The 17756-nt window shown below is 39.8% G+C and overlaps 1 protein-coding gene and 1 long non-coding RNA gene across 9 annotated transcripts in view; one reads left to right on the top strand and one right to left on the bottom strand.

Annotated features, from left to right (window-relative positions):
* Nucleotides 1-17756, top strand: part of Nav2 (neuron navigator 2) — a 715292-nt gene that overhangs the window by 499175 nt on the left and 198361 nt on the right. For all 8 annotated transcript variants that reach the window (XM_070032729.1, XM_070032731.1, XM_070032725.1 and 5 more), the window contains one exon: nucleotides 6760-6920. In XM_070032729.1, coding sequence (XP_069888830.1) covers nucleotides 6760-6920 — 161 coding nt within the window. The remainder of the gene's footprint in view (nucleotides 1-6759; nucleotides 6921-17756) is intronic.
* Nucleotides 1-17756, bottom strand: part of LOC138834052 (uncharacterized) — a 49871-nt gene that overhangs the window by 200 nt on the left and 31915 nt on the right. Inside the window, exon 2 of the long non-coding RNA XR_011373993.1 lies at nucleotides 45-100. This is a non-coding gene — a long non-coding RNA (uncharacterized lncRNA). The remainder of the gene's footprint in view (nucleotides 1-44; nucleotides 101-17756) is intronic.

Genomic DNA, 17756 nt, shown 5'->3' with positions numbered 1-17756 from the left:
CCCGCAAAGCATGGTTTAAACCCAACCCATTGCCCCTGTGTTACCTCTGCTCTGGCTGAGTTTCCTTTTGATTCCTCTCCTCATTCCATGTTTGCAGTTTCTGAAAAACAAACATGCTTTGGCTGATGATCCAGTGATGGGGAGATTTTACTGTGACTGTGAGAATGGACAGAGAGAGAGAGAGAGAGAGAGAGAGAGAGAGAGAGAGAGAGAGAGAGAGAGATTTCTGTATGCATGATGTTTCTCATCTAATTGATTTTTGCCTCTAACTGCTTTGCAACAATAATCTATTCATATTTAGAGAGATGAGTTTCTAAGGGTTTTTATTTATTTTTATTTTTGTGTGACTTTATGATGAGTGTGCTCCCTTGCTTCATCCTGGCCCTAACTTAACCTCACCTACATCTCGTTTACGTGTGCTGAGCTTTCTGTTGTTGTGATTGTCATTAAAATTACTAATGTAGTGTTGGGTTTTATTCTGGGTTATAAAGATTTGAAGCGTATATACAAAACAACAGGGCAAGTATGTCTCATTTGGTTTCTGGGCATTCCTGCATTCTGTGGAGAAATTACCTTAGTTCCCCGAAAGTAAAATTAAAACAATTTTTAAATAGACTGCTCACTAACTAGCTCTCTTGATTTATATATCAACTTACCTACTACATCTTTGAATCCCAGAATGCCCTGAATCCTAGGATGCATTCTAGGGTCCAGGAAAAGCCACTTACATCTACTGTTATTTCAAAGGTCTAAACAGCTAACTCTACTGAAAGCACCAAGTTGAATGTATTACCTTATTTAATCCTTACATCAGTCTTCATGAGCTATGTCATGGTGTTATCCCCATTTTACAGATGAGGAAATTAAAATTTAGGAAGTTAGGTAATTTGCCCAAGATCACATAGAATATAGAAGAGTCAGGATTAGAACCCAAATGACTGAACCCCAGGACCTTCCATTTAACACTTGGCTTCTTTCTTTTGTACTCTGGCATTTATGTAGTTATTGAATCCACTTTTTCAAACCTTCTGTTTCAACCATTACTCTTGATTTTTTCCTTTACATTGTCCCTGTGCCATTCTAGTAGAAATTGCTGCTGAGGTAGAACTCTTTCTTGTTCTGATTAGTGCCTGTTTATTTCTTATTGAATTATCATTTAAAGGTAAAAGGAAGTGCATCCTTCCTGATCTCATTTATGTACAAGCTGCCTGACTCTGCTAGTCTCTACTGTTTTTACTAGTAAGAGTTTACTTTTCTGGAAAGCTCACACATGCAAAGACTCAACCTAGGATCTATCTAGCCAGTAAGGGAGCAACTGCACTGCAGTGTGCCTCTCTGTAGAACATCAACATGATACTTGGTACCCAGGGATAGGAAGAACCTAAATTTGTTATTGCTCCTAGAAGCCAGGTCCAAGATTGCCTGATAGTCACAGAAGGCCTAAATCAGAGCAGAAACCACCGATTCAAAGCTCTTCCCTGTAAATTTGCACATTGTGCAAATGTACACATATAGGAAAGGGAAGGGGAGGGTTAGGTTTGGAGGAAACCTACAATCTAAGGTCTGTTCCCACAATGTGCTCAGTCCTGGAAGATAAAGAAAACAGGAGTTAGCTGGGAAACTGTCTAATTGGAAGCACATGACCATCCCATGCATGATTTGTTATCAGTCCCAGATGATAGAATGTACTTGGGAGCCAGCAGGAAGAGAGAAAGAGCTGGAAAACGAGGTGTATCTATCCCACCCTGAGGCTCTGCTGAGCATAGAACTTCCAGCTTCACCAAAAGCCAAAGTCTGGCTTCTTTTAGAGTTATTATCCTCATCTAGAATTTCTTTGGGGGTACATTTAGTCTCTGCTGAGCCAATAAGGGGATGTCCTTTGTTTCATTATTTACCTAATATTCCTTAACCACTCTCTCCCCCATTACCAGCCTTGAGCAAAGATCCTGATAAGAATTTAGGCTGAGTAAGCACCACTAAGTATAGAAATAAGATTAGTTGCCAAAAGAGATAGCCTTACCCTGTTGGTTAGGTAGGCTACTTTCCCCAGTATTCTGGAAGCATGTCTCTTGTTGGAGTGCAAATCCTGATTGAACACTTGCCAGAGCCAAACACCTCAATGAGCACCAAGGATGTTGAGCAGAGTAGAAGCCTCGCCCTTAAATGTGGATATTAAACCCATGGAGGATTTGGTTCAGGGCTAAGGGATCCCCAAGGATTTATACCTTTGACTGTCTGATTGCCCTCAGGCATACCTGGTGAGCCTAAGGTATTTAGTTTATTCTGCCTGCAGGAAGCAGAAAAACATAGTGTCTGAGAGGTACAGTCCCTATGTATTGACTATTACCTGGGGAAATGATTTAATCTGTATAAGCCTGTATGTCCTGATTAAAACAAGGTAGTTCTGTTTTATTCACAGTGTCATAAGGATTAAATTATGTCACACTAGTGCCATAGTGGCTGGTGTATAATCAGTGCACCCTAAAGCATAGACATACGGTGATGCTGCTACGTTGGGTTGATTTGGACTAGGTAAGGCCACCAGGCTGCCTTTAGCATGTCTCATAGAGTTGGTCTCTACATGACTGTCTTGTGGAATGGGATCAATGGAGTCAGTAATCAGCCCTTTTTGACTAGCTGCTGAAAAGCAGATGCTATGGAAATGAGAAAGTTAGCATTTAATCATCTTGTCTGGCAAAAAGCATCACTGGTTATGGACCCCCTTCCCCTCCCTAGCATGTGCACACAAGCTGCCATTCTTCCTGGGAGGGGTACCCGTCTGCTCCCAACCTTTGAAGTGGTTTTTTGGGGGAAGAGCTGCTTTCTTCCCATCAGCACGTACAGCGGGTGGAGTCCTGGTGTGGGGGATGCTCTCCTAGATTATGTGCCAGGAATGATAGTCTTACTTCCTTGCATTTTCAGCTCTATGTAAGCTGAAGAAATTGACAATAGCCCTGATTTGCCTGCCTTTTTCTTGCAATACTTCCCTTACATTCATTTTAAAACAAAGGCAACATATATGTTTCGGAGAGCCTATCTGTGCCCTCCGTCATTTTAAGTTCCTTTGGACAAGGAATGATTGTGTGAGGTAAAATTTCTCTTTGAGAGGAACTGTTAGGATCTTTTGGTGCTGGAAACAGCACAGGGCTGACTTACTCCAGCTCCCTTCTCCTTTCTCTGCTTCATTGAGGCTGACATAGAGGATAGTATCCACCCCTGTCCTGTGAGCCAAGACCAGCTCCTCAGAAAGTCAGTTCTGATGCTACCAACAGCATGTACTTCCAGGCAAGGGTTGGTAAAATACATGAAAGATGTTCACATTAATCAACTTCAAAATGTCTAGCCAGAGGCTGGAGGTCTATGTCACTGGTAGACTAGAAGATATTCTGTTTTTAACTCAAGCCTTGGTTTCAGTATCTTTAATTAGTGCTTCATCCTGGAGGGTAGGACAAAGTCAAAGCTTTATAAACATGGTCTACAAGGTTTTCCCTTCCCTGACCCTGCTTGTTTCTCCAGGCTAATTCCCTCTGTTCTCTGTCTGTCAAGTGCCAACACATACCAACTCTTTCCCCTGTGCTTTTCATAGGCTTTTTGCCTCTGCTTTCTTGTCCTCTTCTTGGATTCCCATTTGATATGACAAATTTTGTTCCAAAGTCTCTTGTTTGGACACTCCTTGTCTACCAAACTTCAAAGTCGAAGGTCATCACTTTCCTTCTCTGAAAGACTTCTGAACTTTGCATATTTTGTCAATGAACAAATCATCTTGATGTCAGCTAGGGAACCAGCCCCTCTAGATCTAGATAAGACTGCTCATATAGCTCTAGTCCTACTTTTTAGCATGTGGAAAACTTCATTGATCAAGCATTTTAGGTTTTCATGGTTTCCTCTGACTTTGAAATCCTGCTTTTGAAATCTTGTACTTAAAATCACTTTGTGAATTGACTCACTGTGTCTACAGGCATTTTGTTTCCCTCACAAGTGAGTTCTTGTTTCCCACCTACCATATATTTATTCATTTTTATGTGAAGTAGCTTTTGCTAAAAATTTCAGATGGATGGAGAAAGCTTAACTTTAGGACAAGGAATAGTTCAAGCCCATTCTCAACAGAACTCAAGTTTTAAACACTATACCATCAGCACCAAAGCTCTCTAAAAGTTTGAAGAGACTTACTTTCACCTAAGTTTTCTGATTTAGTCAAGTTAAAGTAGCCATCCTCAATTATGTCTAAGGGTGATAGTGATAGATCACATGTAATGGCATTTGATGGCTATATGCCAACTATTTTCTGTTTACCAGTTGTATTTAAGGCCCTCTTCTTATTTATGTCCTAGAAGACACAGCACTCATCTGCAGTTATGTGAAGGGCATGCCACTCTCATCAAAAGAATACTTAGGTCACTGATTATAACCATGACCACCCATAGAAAACAGAATTGTCTCATCCAGGAATGTTTCACTCCAGAGAGTGAGGTCCACAAACAACCCAAAAAATCTAAGTCTGTGTCAGGCACACATTTAAAGCAGTTTCTCCTATGGATTATTCTTTAGCTAAAGAAGAGCCTTGCTTGACAAAGTCTGTCTTACCTCTGCAAATGTTGATCTTGGGTATTGATTTTTGTCTACCTCTTCTGATGTTTTAACTAGATTCATCTATTTCCTTCTTTAATTCTTTCTTGTACTGTAGCATATGTTCAATTTTATCTATGAATTTGCTCAGCAGAAAGGATGGGATAGGGAAATTACATGCTGTGAGTGCTTACAATAAGCCAGATATTAAGTCCCATTTCAAACGTCAAGCTATACCACCGATAGTTTATTGTTATTCAAGAGTTATGGGTAAGGAACATGAATCTCAGAGATGGTATGAGACTGATCCAAAGTTTTATGAGTGAAAAAGTCTATATTCTATCTTTCATACTATACCACCTCACAGAGGACCAGGCTGCCTACCTGTTTCAGGATTTTATCTGTCCCATCCTGTGCTTGGATTACCCGCCTTTATAGAATCCCTGTGCTATCCTAAAAATCTAATGTGGTCCAGTTTAAGGTGAGCACAATGGGAACTCTCCAGCAACTCTGAAAGGAGTGCACCTTTTCTTCCCTGTTACATTTTGTTTTCTTGCTCTTTGAAAATTCTCCCATGGAAGCAGAATGATATGACCTTAGTTATTCCATATTACTTAATACCATTGCTGTAATGTTGTCTAGGACCAAATCCAAAATCATTTTCCAGGCCAATCTGTAGGCACAAAGACTCCTGCAGACCATAGTTGCATTAAATATATCCAGTTCAAAAAGCCCCACACCTGCCCCTACAGAAGCTCTCCCACCTACAGGGCTAGAAATGTGGGTTAGTGATAGAGTACTTGCCTACCATGCATGAAACCCCAGGTTCGATTCCTCAGTACCACATAAACAGAAAAAGCCGAAAGTGGCACTATGGCTCAACAGGTAGAGTGCTCCCCTTGAGCAACTCAGGCCCAGGCCCTGAGTTCAAGCCTCAGGACTGGCAAAATAAAAATAAAAAGAAGAACTTCTCCCATTGAATGTTGAGTATTCAGATAATTCTGATGTGAAGGACTCCCAGGACACTGTTTTCACTGGAAGTAAAGCCAGGAGGTACAAAGAGCCCATTGCCAGGCCTCCTTGGCCAACTGTGCTAGCCACATCTGGGCCCCAAACATATACACTGACACTGCTGATATTTTCAAAACTGATCATGTCTTCTGTGAGATGAATAATCTCTCCAAACAAGATGAAAGGAATTAACAGAGGGATGAACCCTCCTAGTAACGTGGGAAGTGATGCCACTCTCTACGGGGAGAACTCCCCAGCCTCATCACTCTCCGCTCCCCATCAGGGAATCAGGCCAGCTGCTTCTTAACTGGATAAATTTTATAGTCCCTTCACACCAGCTCATGTTCTCTGTTTATTCTGCAACCATCTTTCTTGCTCAGCCAACAAGAAAAGGTTTAAAGCGATTGCCTGCTTATATCTAAAATGCTTCCAGACTGTAGGATTCTTTGGTGCTCACAGAATTGCATGGAAAGAGCCAGCTGAAAGCTTTATGAGTTGAAAATTCAGACTTATCACAGGGTCTAATGCTGGTTGGCTGAGGTTCCAGTTGCTCTTAAACATAGCTCAGTGTGTTTTAGCTGGAGGATATAACTAAAAATTTCATCATTTATTCATCTTTCAATTTTAATTATTGGAAAAAGTCTGCTTAGTAAGTTCCTACACCAAAATTCTGGTTGAAAAAGTCTTAACTCCTAAACTCTTCAGAGAATCATCCATAATATCTTTAGGCTTATTACAAAGAAGTCTGGTGACTTTATTCTCAAAACCACACAGAACGAGGTGTTTTATTTAAAGGGAGAAAGAGTGTGTTTGTCCTTAGGCTAACCAAATCTTGATGTTTTATAAAAGAATTAATGATTTTATTCATTGACTGTGTAGAAAAACTATACTTCAGTCTGAAAAGAATGCCACAGAAACAGGTTGTCAGATGTTGAAGGAAAATGTATGTCTGGACAAGTGTTTGCAACCACACTTTAAATTCTCATTGCAGATGTGTTGGGAGTGGTAGCAATTCTTTCTACTATTTGTAAGTTGTGTCCTTTTCTTAATGCCTGTATTCCTGGATTTATAGCAAACACTGTTTTCAATACTTTCCATTTGCCTCAGAGTAAATGGTTTAGGGATAGGCCTTTGTGTTCGATGCTTGATAGAATTAAAGATGATATGGTTTTTGCATTTTAGACTTCCAGGTCCTACCACAAGGGTATCTGCTGCAGGCAGCGAGGCCAAAACACGTGGAGGGCCATCCACTGCTAACAACCGGCGCAGCCAGAGCTTTAACAACTATGACAAGTCCAAGCCGATCACCTCCCCACCTCCACCAACCACTAGCCATGAAAAAGGTGAGTTGACTTCTTTTCGGGGTGAGTTGGGTTGAGGTGAGGATCAAGGTTATAAATAGGAGGATGAGAATGACTCAGAGGATGTGTTTGACTGGCAGTTAATAAATTGGAGAAGATACTGATATAGTCATAGCTGCCAGCAAGAATAACTGTGTTTGTTTGGGTGGAGACCCATAAAACACCTGGCTGCAGATAGGAAGCAATATGGCATTTGGAAACTGAAAAATCAATTTTCTTAGCTTATGCACTGTCCATTAGGAACTTTTCCAGAAATGTGAGCTTTTTGAGATGATAAGCTTTTGCCCATCAGAAATAATATGAAGGGACTTAGGAATAAGGGAGTTTTCACCCTTAGAAAAAGTTAGGAATGTGGGTTGGCTAAGTGAAGATCTTAGCTACATATAAGGAGCAGACAGCATTGCTCTTGAGGTTGTGACAATGCAACTTTTGCCATAAAAGGGTATGATATTTTTACTGTCCATAGTACTTAGCTTTTAGGATGGAGAAAAAAAGGTGAGTCGCTCTTTGGATAGAAGGTAGTAAAATAAGCCTCTGCTTGTATAAGCCAATGTCTGGAGATACTGGAGTACTGAGGCAGATTAAAAGAATCTTCAGTAAGAGGTAAATCCCACTTTCCTTCCTGCCTGGCAGAGGAGTATGGACTTTTATAGGGAATATAGCCAGGTCTCTTGGAAGCATTTCCTATCTTGGCCATGTGGAAGCTTCCTGGGACTTACCCTGGATGTCCTGTATTTCCCTAAGCAAGCTGTTCCTCAGTCCCTAAAGTGCTTCACAAGTTTGAGTGGGCTTCCTGTGAAGCATGGGATCAGAACTCTCATCCCTGCTCCAACTTGGAATCACTTGGATCAATAGAGCTGATTCCCCCAGGGGTTGCTAATATATTTTTCCCTTCAAAATATGGGAAAAATGTTTATGGGCTGACATATATATGGCATATTTCCAAACCAAGGCATTAGGAACTCTGCAATTAGCAGAGTCATACCCAGTATATCTGGACTGATCAAGACTCTTTGTGAACCAGCCCATATGATTTCTGACTTAAGCAAAAAGCAAGTTTGTTTTTTTTTCACTTCTCCCCTTTTTTTCTCTTTCCTTCATCTCCTTTCCTTTACTGTACCCAAGTGTATTCTTTGTAAAACCGCACTTAGATTACAAAAATAACATATGCTTGTAAAACAGTACAGTGTATATTAAATCAAAGTTCTCTTTTATATGCTTCTTAACAAGTACCAATATAAACCATCCTATGTGTAACCTTCCAAAGCTTTCACAATGCATTCATATAAATATAATATGATAGTATGCATACACATACAGAAAGTTGTTTTGTTTCACATCATAAGTAAAAGCTAGGTGGTAGGGGATGTTGGTATTTTTTTTTAATGAAACTACTATAGGTTACCATTTTTACAAAGGATCGAACTACAACCAGGGAAGGTTGAGAACTTGCTAACATCATATCAGAGATAGAGAAAGGCAGAGTTATATTTAAACCAGGCCCATTGGTCTCAGAACTAAGGTTAATGTTTTGCTTTCCTTGGAAAACAAGTGATTGGAGCCTGGTCTGCTGATGGTGTGTGCAAGAATTAGCAAGGTGTTAGGTAAAATTATGCTGGGCTCTCCCTAGTAGGCTAGTTCCTCTTTTTCCATTGGTTAAATGAAGAGAGGTTGCCATAAAAACATCTGGAGAATCAAATATGGTGGTAAACACCTATACTATCAGAAAGAAAGCAAAGTCATATATCTTTACTTAATTATCTTATTTGCTAGAAACTTTGTTTTGTTTTAGTTTGGTTTTTTGTTTTTTTTGGTCAGTTGTGGGGCTTGAACTCATGGCCTGAGCACTGTCCCTGAGCCTCTTTGGGCTTAAAGTTGCCCCTGTACCACTTTGAACCACAGCACCACTTCCAGTCTTTGAGTGGCTAATTGGAGATGAAGAGTCTCATGGGGACTTTTCTGCTTAGGCTGGTTTTGAACTGCGATCTTCAGATCTCAGCCTCCTGAGTAGCTAGGATTCACACCTATGTGTGAAGTGCCCAGCTCTGATTTTGTATTTTACCTGGTCTTCACATTCTGTGACATAAGACTGTGATTGGCAGTTTCCTTAAACCAAAGACATATTTTACAGATTTTTTTCCCAATACTTCCAAATATTGCTCCCCAGAGGGTTTTAGAGGTAAGGAACCTTTTTTTTTTCTTCTAAGAGTCCATATTATAATATATAATTTGCAGGCCACACAAAATTATCAATACAGGCAGAGAGCAGCAGGTAGCCAATGAGAAGTATATGTGTCTGTCCTGTTATGTCCCAAATGACTTTAAAGGTCTTATTCAACCCAAAGGCCAGGTATTCACCACCCTTGGTTAACCGAATGATATTCCCATCAAACTATGGAGAGAAGACTAGTTTCCCTTTATACCTGATGACATTCCTATTACACTCTTTTTTATTTTTATTTTTTTATTGTGAAAATACTGTACAGAGGGGTTACAATTACATGGGCAAGATAATGAGTACATTTCTTATCAAGCCTTATTTGCAATAACCTGAGTCAAGCAGAAAAGGTCAGATAAGTTGATGTTAGGGAAATTAACCCTAAGATATGAATTCAAATGTTTTTTTCTTTCATGTGATTGTTTCTAACACATTTATAAGATTATTTCTTTGTTGCTTTGTATGTCCCTCCCCCACGGTATAACTCCTGCTTTCACTGTATTTGATGATGTTATAATTTGTGGAGGGGAAGGGAAAAAACAATCATTTAAATAGGGATACGGGTGGACCCATTGCAACAATGAGATGTACAAGTCATTATGTCTTATTACACTCTTTAACCAAAATACTCTTAAGTAAAAGGTAAGGCAAACTATTTTAAGAAGCTAAAATAATAAAAACTATTTGGTGTTAGTATGGTTCAAAAAAAATAGCCCTTTGGTTTAAGATCAAATTCTCTGCTCTCATAGTACTTTTATAGCCTTAGTTTCCCCTCTTTAAGTCTCAGGTTCTCCATCACTGAAATGCTATAAAGTATGAAAAATTTCTTCAGTTTGCTTTGTCTACTGGGTTGTCTAATATGAAAACTATCCATGCGCTCTAGCACTCTGCTTCTCCAGTCTTTGTATTACTCTCATGTTCTGTCATGGCGAGAAGAAAAAAAACCAGATGTGGCAGGAGACAAGAGTTTTACTGCCTTTAACTCTTTGTCACTTCTAGGTAGCACTGCAACCATTGTTGAAGAGTTTCTTTCAACCAAATAAACATATCACTTGAGTTGGCGAAACAAGTTATTTTTCAGAGTTAGTGATTAGAGCAGTCATACATATCCTACTATTGACTGAAATTCTAACATAAAGTTTGAGTAGATAGGATTAATTCAGTGATCTACGTCATGCAGAAAGGAATATAACTGGAGCACCTTGTTGCACATTGTTTCCTTCATGTGTTCATTGTCACTTGTGTCACACGTACATTGGGCTGGTTGTGGTTATCAAGAGGACTAATATGTAGATGCTGCTTCCCAGGGGCACATGTATTTGATAACAGAGAAGCACTCTAAATTATAATGAAAAAAAAAAGATGACACCACCAGGAAGAGTCAGGGAGGATGCTGGAGAAGTGATATCACTTACATTGGTTTCCATTCCCAAATCATTGTTTAGCAAAAAGAAAGGGGGCTGAGAAGGAATGAGTCATCCCAGTGTGTTGGTCTAGGGGTTAATCTATAAGCTTATCTGTTGGGTTCACTGACTCCTTTGATGGTCCCATGCCTAGTAGACATCTATAGTATGCCTCTTTGATGGAGTGGGCCATCCTTGGTCAATTTGGAGTTGAGATCCCTGGCTGGAGAGAGTACAGGTACCTGCTGCTCTTGGTAAGTGATAATCACCTCTAACTGAAGTTGCCACAATCCCGTGGCAAGAATCCATTATTGTCAAAGAGCTTAGAAAACTAGATTAGAGATGTCAACCAGGAAGGCATCATCAAGAAAATTTAAAGAATTTTCCAGGAGATTGTCTGGAAAGGAAACTCAGTGTACAGTTAGACTGCCTGCTTTGCTAGGAAAGCTGGATGGATTAGGTGCTACAAAATCAGAGACCTCACAGGGCCTTCAACAGGAAAAATCTGGGTGCTTAAAAAGTTCAGCCAGCCTCTTAGGCTGAAGTACAGTCATTTCAAAAGAAGAGATCTGAGGCTGGGAATGTGGCTTAGTGGTAATGTGCTTGCCTAGCATGCATGAAGCCCTGGTTTTGATTCCTCAGTACCACATAAACAGAAAAAGGCAGAAGTGGTGCTGTGGCTCAAGTGGTAGAGTGCTAGCCTTAAGCAAAAGCAGTTCAGGTACAGTGCCCAGACCCTGGGTTAAGCCCCACAACTGGCTAAAAAGAAAAGAAATTGTTCTAGCTTTAAAGCCACAAACCCTACAGAAGCTCATGTCTCTTGAAATAGTTCTATAGATCCCAGACCTCAAATGATGGCAACTCCAAGAGATATTTATCATTTATTTATGACTCTTCCTAGTCTAGATGTTGGTTAACAATCAAGGGTCATTTTTGCTGTGAACAATGTTGCTTAGTAACAGTGAATTTCTGTCTTTATCAGGTTTCCAGGGGAACAGAGTTAGAAGGTTAACCCAAGGTCAAATTCGTTTACAGAAGCAGAAAAGGTTTTATAAATCCTTTCCCAACAGCAAGTCACCTCACCTCTGAAATTCAGCTTTTTTATCTGTGAAGTGACAACAGGCCACCCTAGTACTAACAAAGTTACATGCATTCTTCCTAAATTTTTTCCTAGCTCAATCTAAATGATCTGTCCTTGTCTTTCTTTCAGTGAAGGGTTGAGACTTACTATCATTTCCTGATTGCAGGAGTTTATTGATACGGCTGGTGTCATTTTTGTGGCACTTGCTAAATTCCGACACCTTGTGGTATTAAGTAAATTCTGACTTTTGGGACACTGTGGTCAGGTGGCTTACTGCCTTACAAATCGTGGCTTCACCAGTGAGACAGCGGTGGCTGTGACTGACTTCACAAAGACGATTTCATCTTTTTAGTTTGCATTTTTAATAATTTAATTTTTTAAAAAATATTGACAGTGTCTCATTGAATAGATGGAAAGTCCTCAAACATGAGGAAACTCTCTCCAAAATAATGAATGTATAAGCAGACAGAGTTTTCCACTCTGACATAGTAGCCACAAATTGTCTGTGTATGGCTGAAAAGAGAACAAATTTAACATGGGTAGCTGTCTGTCACATCTGAAACACAGAAGTCAAGTCCCATGATCTAGGGAAACTCAGTAAATTTAAGATGTACATTGTTTCTCAAGGCATGATTTATGGATGATTTGTACCATCATATCTCGATGTAATTGCTAGGTTTTATTTTTTTATTTTTTTTTTTTGGGGTCCGGTCGTGGGGCCTGAACTCTGGGCCTGGGCGCTGTCCCTCAGCTCTTCAGCTCAAGGCTAGTGCTCTACCACTTGAGCCACAGCGCCACTTCTGGCTTTTTTTCTTTTTTGCTTATGTGGTGCTGAGGAATCGAACCCAGGGCCTCAGGCATGCAAGGCAAGCGCTCTACCACTGAGCCACCTTCCCAGCCCCAATTGCTAGGTTTTATAAACTTAATCCTTCCCATTCAGATTTCTAAGTTTGAACTCAGTAGCTTAGATTTTTACCCAGTCAATGTTTATCACACTAAGTTTGAAGCTCTTTGTCCTAATCTTCTTGGTTACCATAAAATAAAACAACTTGTACCTTATTTTGCCCTTTAATTTTTAACAATATGTTATTATGGTGAATGGAGATAATATAGTAAGACACCCAGAGTAATATGTGACATACATCAAAAGCTCAAAAAGTAGGGGGACATTGAAGATTACATATACATTTTGTAATACCTGTATTTAAATTTACACTTAGAGCAAGCAACTTAAGAGTAGGTATATATAGCTATTGGAAAAGTCTTCAGATCTTGTTTTGGTTTTGAGTTATTGGCTTATAAGCCTTCAGGTTCTTATACTTTATTTAAATTTTTTCATTACTGTGTTTTTTCATCTGAGCAAATAGAAAATACAGGAATGGATTTTGATACTATCCTTGGCCTAGAAATATAGAAAAGGAGTATCCCTTTGGGGTCTAGGTATGATAACAGAGAGAATGTATGGCCATGAAGTGGAAAGTCAGCCTCACCCTCACCCTAGATGAAGAATCATCCTTTGGCTCTTTCTCTAATCTCAGTAAGTGAAGAGCTTGGTGTTTCTTTGTGGGTGCCTAACATTCAAGAGGAAAGATACTATATCTGATGTGTTTCTGGTCACCCTTAGAAATCTCTTTTCTGCTCTACTATGTTATTCCAAAGAGGAAAGGAGACAGAAATACTCTTCCAATTGTAAAGCTGTTATCCTTTAATGCAAAAGCTAGTCTTTTTCCACTGAGACTAAGGCTGCAACCATAATTGTTTTTTTTTTTCTCAATATATTTCAAAACCAGTGTGAGCTTCTTCATCAGCTATATACCTTCTCTATAATTCAGACAGCTTACCTTGTTTTGGAATAAAAGGCATGTATGGAGGAAAGTAGAGAGAGAATAAATCATTTAGGAAGATGAAATATCTATTTGATTAGTCTTGTGTCAAGAATAGAAAATGATTGGTTGATATTCATCCTATCTTCAGGTGATAAATCTCCGTGCTTCGCTTGCCTTAATCTGTTATGCGAAAAGCGTCACACATATGTGAATTCAATTTAATTTCAAGGATCATTGGGAGGAGAAAGTATTTGCATGTTTCAATACTTTCCTAGTCATTTTTATCCAAATGTCATCTGTAGTCAGGGCTTGATTTAGTCATTCACTTAAAGTTCTTTTTAAGAAATATTTTTCTTCTCCAGTGGCAGTGGTTGTCAGCATTTGAAGATACATACACTTTGAAATAAATGAAATTATTATTTTTTTTTTTGGTCAGCCGTGGGGCTTGACCTCTGGGCTTGGCCACTGTCCCTGAACTCTTCAGCTCAAGGTGAACAGTCTACCACTTGAGCCACAGTGCCACTTATGGTTTTCAAGTTGTTTATTGGAGATAAGAGTCTCACAGACTTTCCTGCCTGGGCTGGCTTTCAACCGAGATCCTCAGATCTCAGCCTCCTGAGTAGCTAGGATTACAGGCGTGAGCCACTAACGCCTGACAAATTAGTATTTTATGAGCAAAATGAATGATGGAATGCTGGTCAGAATGAGGAGGGAGATCCTAAACTCTAAACTCGATGATTCACAGCACATCAACAACTTCATGATGAGTTTCCTGTGAACACATACTTGGCAGATTCTCTGCCAAGCATGTGGCATCCTTGGGCTGAAATGAACCTAACAGATAAGATACCTATTTTCCAGCCTTAGTTTGCCTTCTTGATTGTCATCTGTACTTTTCTAGAACACCAATATGTCAGGGAATCCCATGAGAATCTAGACAAGAGGTCACATTGAGAATATTTGTCTCCAAAGATGGTATTCACAATACATCTGCTTTGTGGTAAGAATGACACAGGACCCATCTTTAGGTATCATGCACTTTAGATAAATGCTCATGCCATAGACTGGTCTATGCCAAGGCACTATGGACATATTCCCAGTCCAGTACCCTAATAGTTTCTGCTGATTCCTCAGCTGTGCCATGATGATTCTTATTGTCAAGGATCCCTGAACTCTGAATACAGTGTTCACATACCACCTACTATGGAAGCCCATGGCCTGGCTTCCTTCCTTTCTAAGAACAGAGGTAAAACAAGTCTCTCATCATAAAATGCTTCCTTTGCCTTTGCTGTGATGGGAGAACCACAGCACTTTCCTGGAATGAAAACTGGTATAGAAGAGCAGTGGCATATAGTAACTCGCCTTGGGAAAAGCAATGCTTAAAAACAAAAAACAAAACACAAAAATAGATTTTTGGGCTCCAGGTCAGCCCAGGACAGTGAGTCTCTGCTGCCCCCTGCTGCCCAGGTTTGATGTTGGAATTGGTGTTGGAGCTCCTGGCCTGGCTCTCAGGGCACTCTGTTTAGAAAGATAATGACTAGCAGATTGTCTACATGTTTGCTTCCAGACAGGGCCTCCACACATTTGTTTCCTCAATTTAGGAGAATGAGTGTGGACTGGGAGAAAACCCACAATGTGGGTGTGATCGCATCCATGTGGCCTGGTGGAAAACTTTCTCTCAAGTAGTAAGAACTGAGCTAAACTGTCTTCACAAAGCTGTCCACCCCCTCACTTTGGTGGACAGCCAGTGGGTGTACTCCAGGATCAGGTTTAGCCCCATGGAAAATGATCTTTGAAGATACTAGTTGATTTTTGCTTTAAGAAAGCTGTTTTTTATTTGGCTCAATTTTTAATAACCAAATGGTTCCAAAGCAGACAAATAAATTATTCCCCCTTATCTTTATTACACACACACACACACACACACACACACACACACACACAGTCTTCATGTATTTATATGTATCCAAGTTCCTCGTTGAGTGCCTCCTATGTGTTAATAAGCATCATGCTAGCCAGTGACTATTTAATGGTTCCAATCTTGCCGTCATAAAATTCAGTATAGTGGAAGAGACAGAGATAAACAAAATACAAATAATATTACATTTTAGTATAATTGCTCTAGTGCAAAAAAATAGATGTTACAAATGAATTTTCTGAATTAGGCTCAATCTTAACCAGAACTAGACCCATAAATCTTGCAGTCAACCTCTTTGTTCTGTTTATTTGATTTCCTAAATGCTAGTGAGGAACAAAGGATATCTTACAAAATAGATTAATGGGGGGGGGGAGTCCCCTTGTAGAGATGAAGGTGTATACCCTGGGTCCTCTCTCTAGCCACAGAGAACAGAACTAAGAAATGACATGGAGAAAAACTTTAGAAAGAACTTTCATGCTTGTCTTCTCACAGTTGAATAGGAACTCTTGGAATAAAGAATTTTCTGACCCCAGAGATATTCAGACAGCACATCCCTTGCTATGACTGGTGCAGACAAAGTTTTAATATTAGAAATAGATTAGAATAGCTGTTCCCTAAGATGCTTACAAACCTAGGATTTAGATATCCCAGATGCAGGGTGGAGTTCATGTGGTTTTAGTGGGTGCTATAAACATCTCCGTTTCTATAATATCCACACACATTCCCCACAGTTTACCAGCATTCCTGAAGTCCCATCTTTGAATTAGTTCCTTTAAAGGTGTTCATCCACTCCCAAAATGTGCTTTATTCTTGATAGTGAACTTTATGGTCTAGAACTCATTTTGTGCTGAAAGTAATTATGCAAGTAATGTCTATGTACCATTAAGTAATTACTTCTTTTCTTTTCTTTTCTTTTTTGAACTATTCTTTTTTTTTATTGTGAAAATACTATACAGAGGGGTTGCAATTTGATGGGCAAGATAATGAGTACATTTGTTATCAAGCATTGTAGCCTCCTCCTTTGTTTCCCCTTCCCATCCCTTCCCAGCCTCCTCCCGCCTCCCCACCCAACCCTCCCCCACCCCCCACCAAAGTTGTAACGTTCGTTTTGGACATGACAACTTGTACTTCTCATTGTTGCAACGGGTCCACCTGTATCCTTATTTAGACGACTTGTTTTTCCCTTTCCCCTCCACAAATTATACCGACATCAAATACAGTAAAAGCAGGGGTTATACTGTGGGGGAGGGACATACAAAGCAACAAAGAAATTATCTTATAAATGCGTTAGAAACAAATGCATGAAAGAAAAAAAACATTTGAATACATATCTTAGGGTTCATTTTCCTAACATCACCTTATCTGACCTTTTCTGCTTGACTCATACATATACTAGATATTGCAAATAAGGGAAACCATGGGACCTATGTTTCTTTGGGCTTGGCCATCTTTCATATACTTGAGATAGTTTCTCCTGTAACATCAGATAAGTTGTCCTGAACTGACCAAGTTCTTGTTACAAGGCCATCCAACTGGCCACAGAAAAGGATCTCTGCCCCAGAAAGGAAATCAGGCTTCTTAGAAGATGTGCATGGTGGTTTGAACTGCTCCATACTTGTATTCATTCCCCTTCCCTCTTCCAGGTCCAGATAGGAAAGTCTTCGGCCAGTCAGTCACATGGAGAATTACTTTTAAACATATTTTACAAACATGCGGTAGGGGGCAGCATTCATTAACAAAAATGAAGGACAGAGCTCTGGGCAGCAGAACAGGTTATTTCAACCTTATAGGGAAGAAGCAGGGCTCTTAAAATAAATTTTCAAAGGTTCTATGCACTGGCAACTCCTTTCATTCTGCTCTGTTGTTGATGTATGCATGTGAAATAGGTCAGTCCTAAACATTCTTTGGGTCCAGAATTACTTTGCTTCATGTTAAATTCATCTGGCTATGAGTCCAAACCTGAGGCAGAGAGTGACTTGTGTGATAGGGAAAGTCCCCTGTCACCTTTGCTCTCTCAGGCAAATTCTAAGCCATCTCAGCTTTAAATTCCTGAACTGAATGAGTGTTTTCTTCCTCTCTCACTTCTTCACACTGATCATGAAATTTGTAGGAGCTAGCTTTTCTCTTAGATTCTCCAGCCTTTTCAAGTCTGCTGAAACAGGTTGTGACTTATTCCCTCTATTCTCCCCAGCCCTAAAAGCACTCTGAGCTTCAACTACCTAAGCTCTATAGCTGAAATGAGAATGGCACCAAACATATGCAGCTACTATGAAGAACATGAGGTATGAAATGTATTATGGGTGCTGTACTTGTTGACTCAGTCATAAGTGACTATAAAAGATAAGTGCCACAGAGGATTAAAAATCCCCAAA

This window comes from Dipodomys merriami, unplaced genomic scaffold (assembly GCF_024711535.1).
Source record: "Dipodomys merriami isolate MVZ:Mamm:240054 unplaced genomic scaffold, mDipMer1.0.p SCAF_21, whole genome shotgun sequence".
Lineage (NCBI taxonomy): Eukaryota > Metazoa > Chordata > Mammalia > Rodentia > Heteromyidae > Dipodomys > Dipodomys merriami.
The sequence above is the reverse complement of the archived record's forward strand: the minus strand, read 5'-3'. Positions and strand labels throughout refer to the sequence as shown.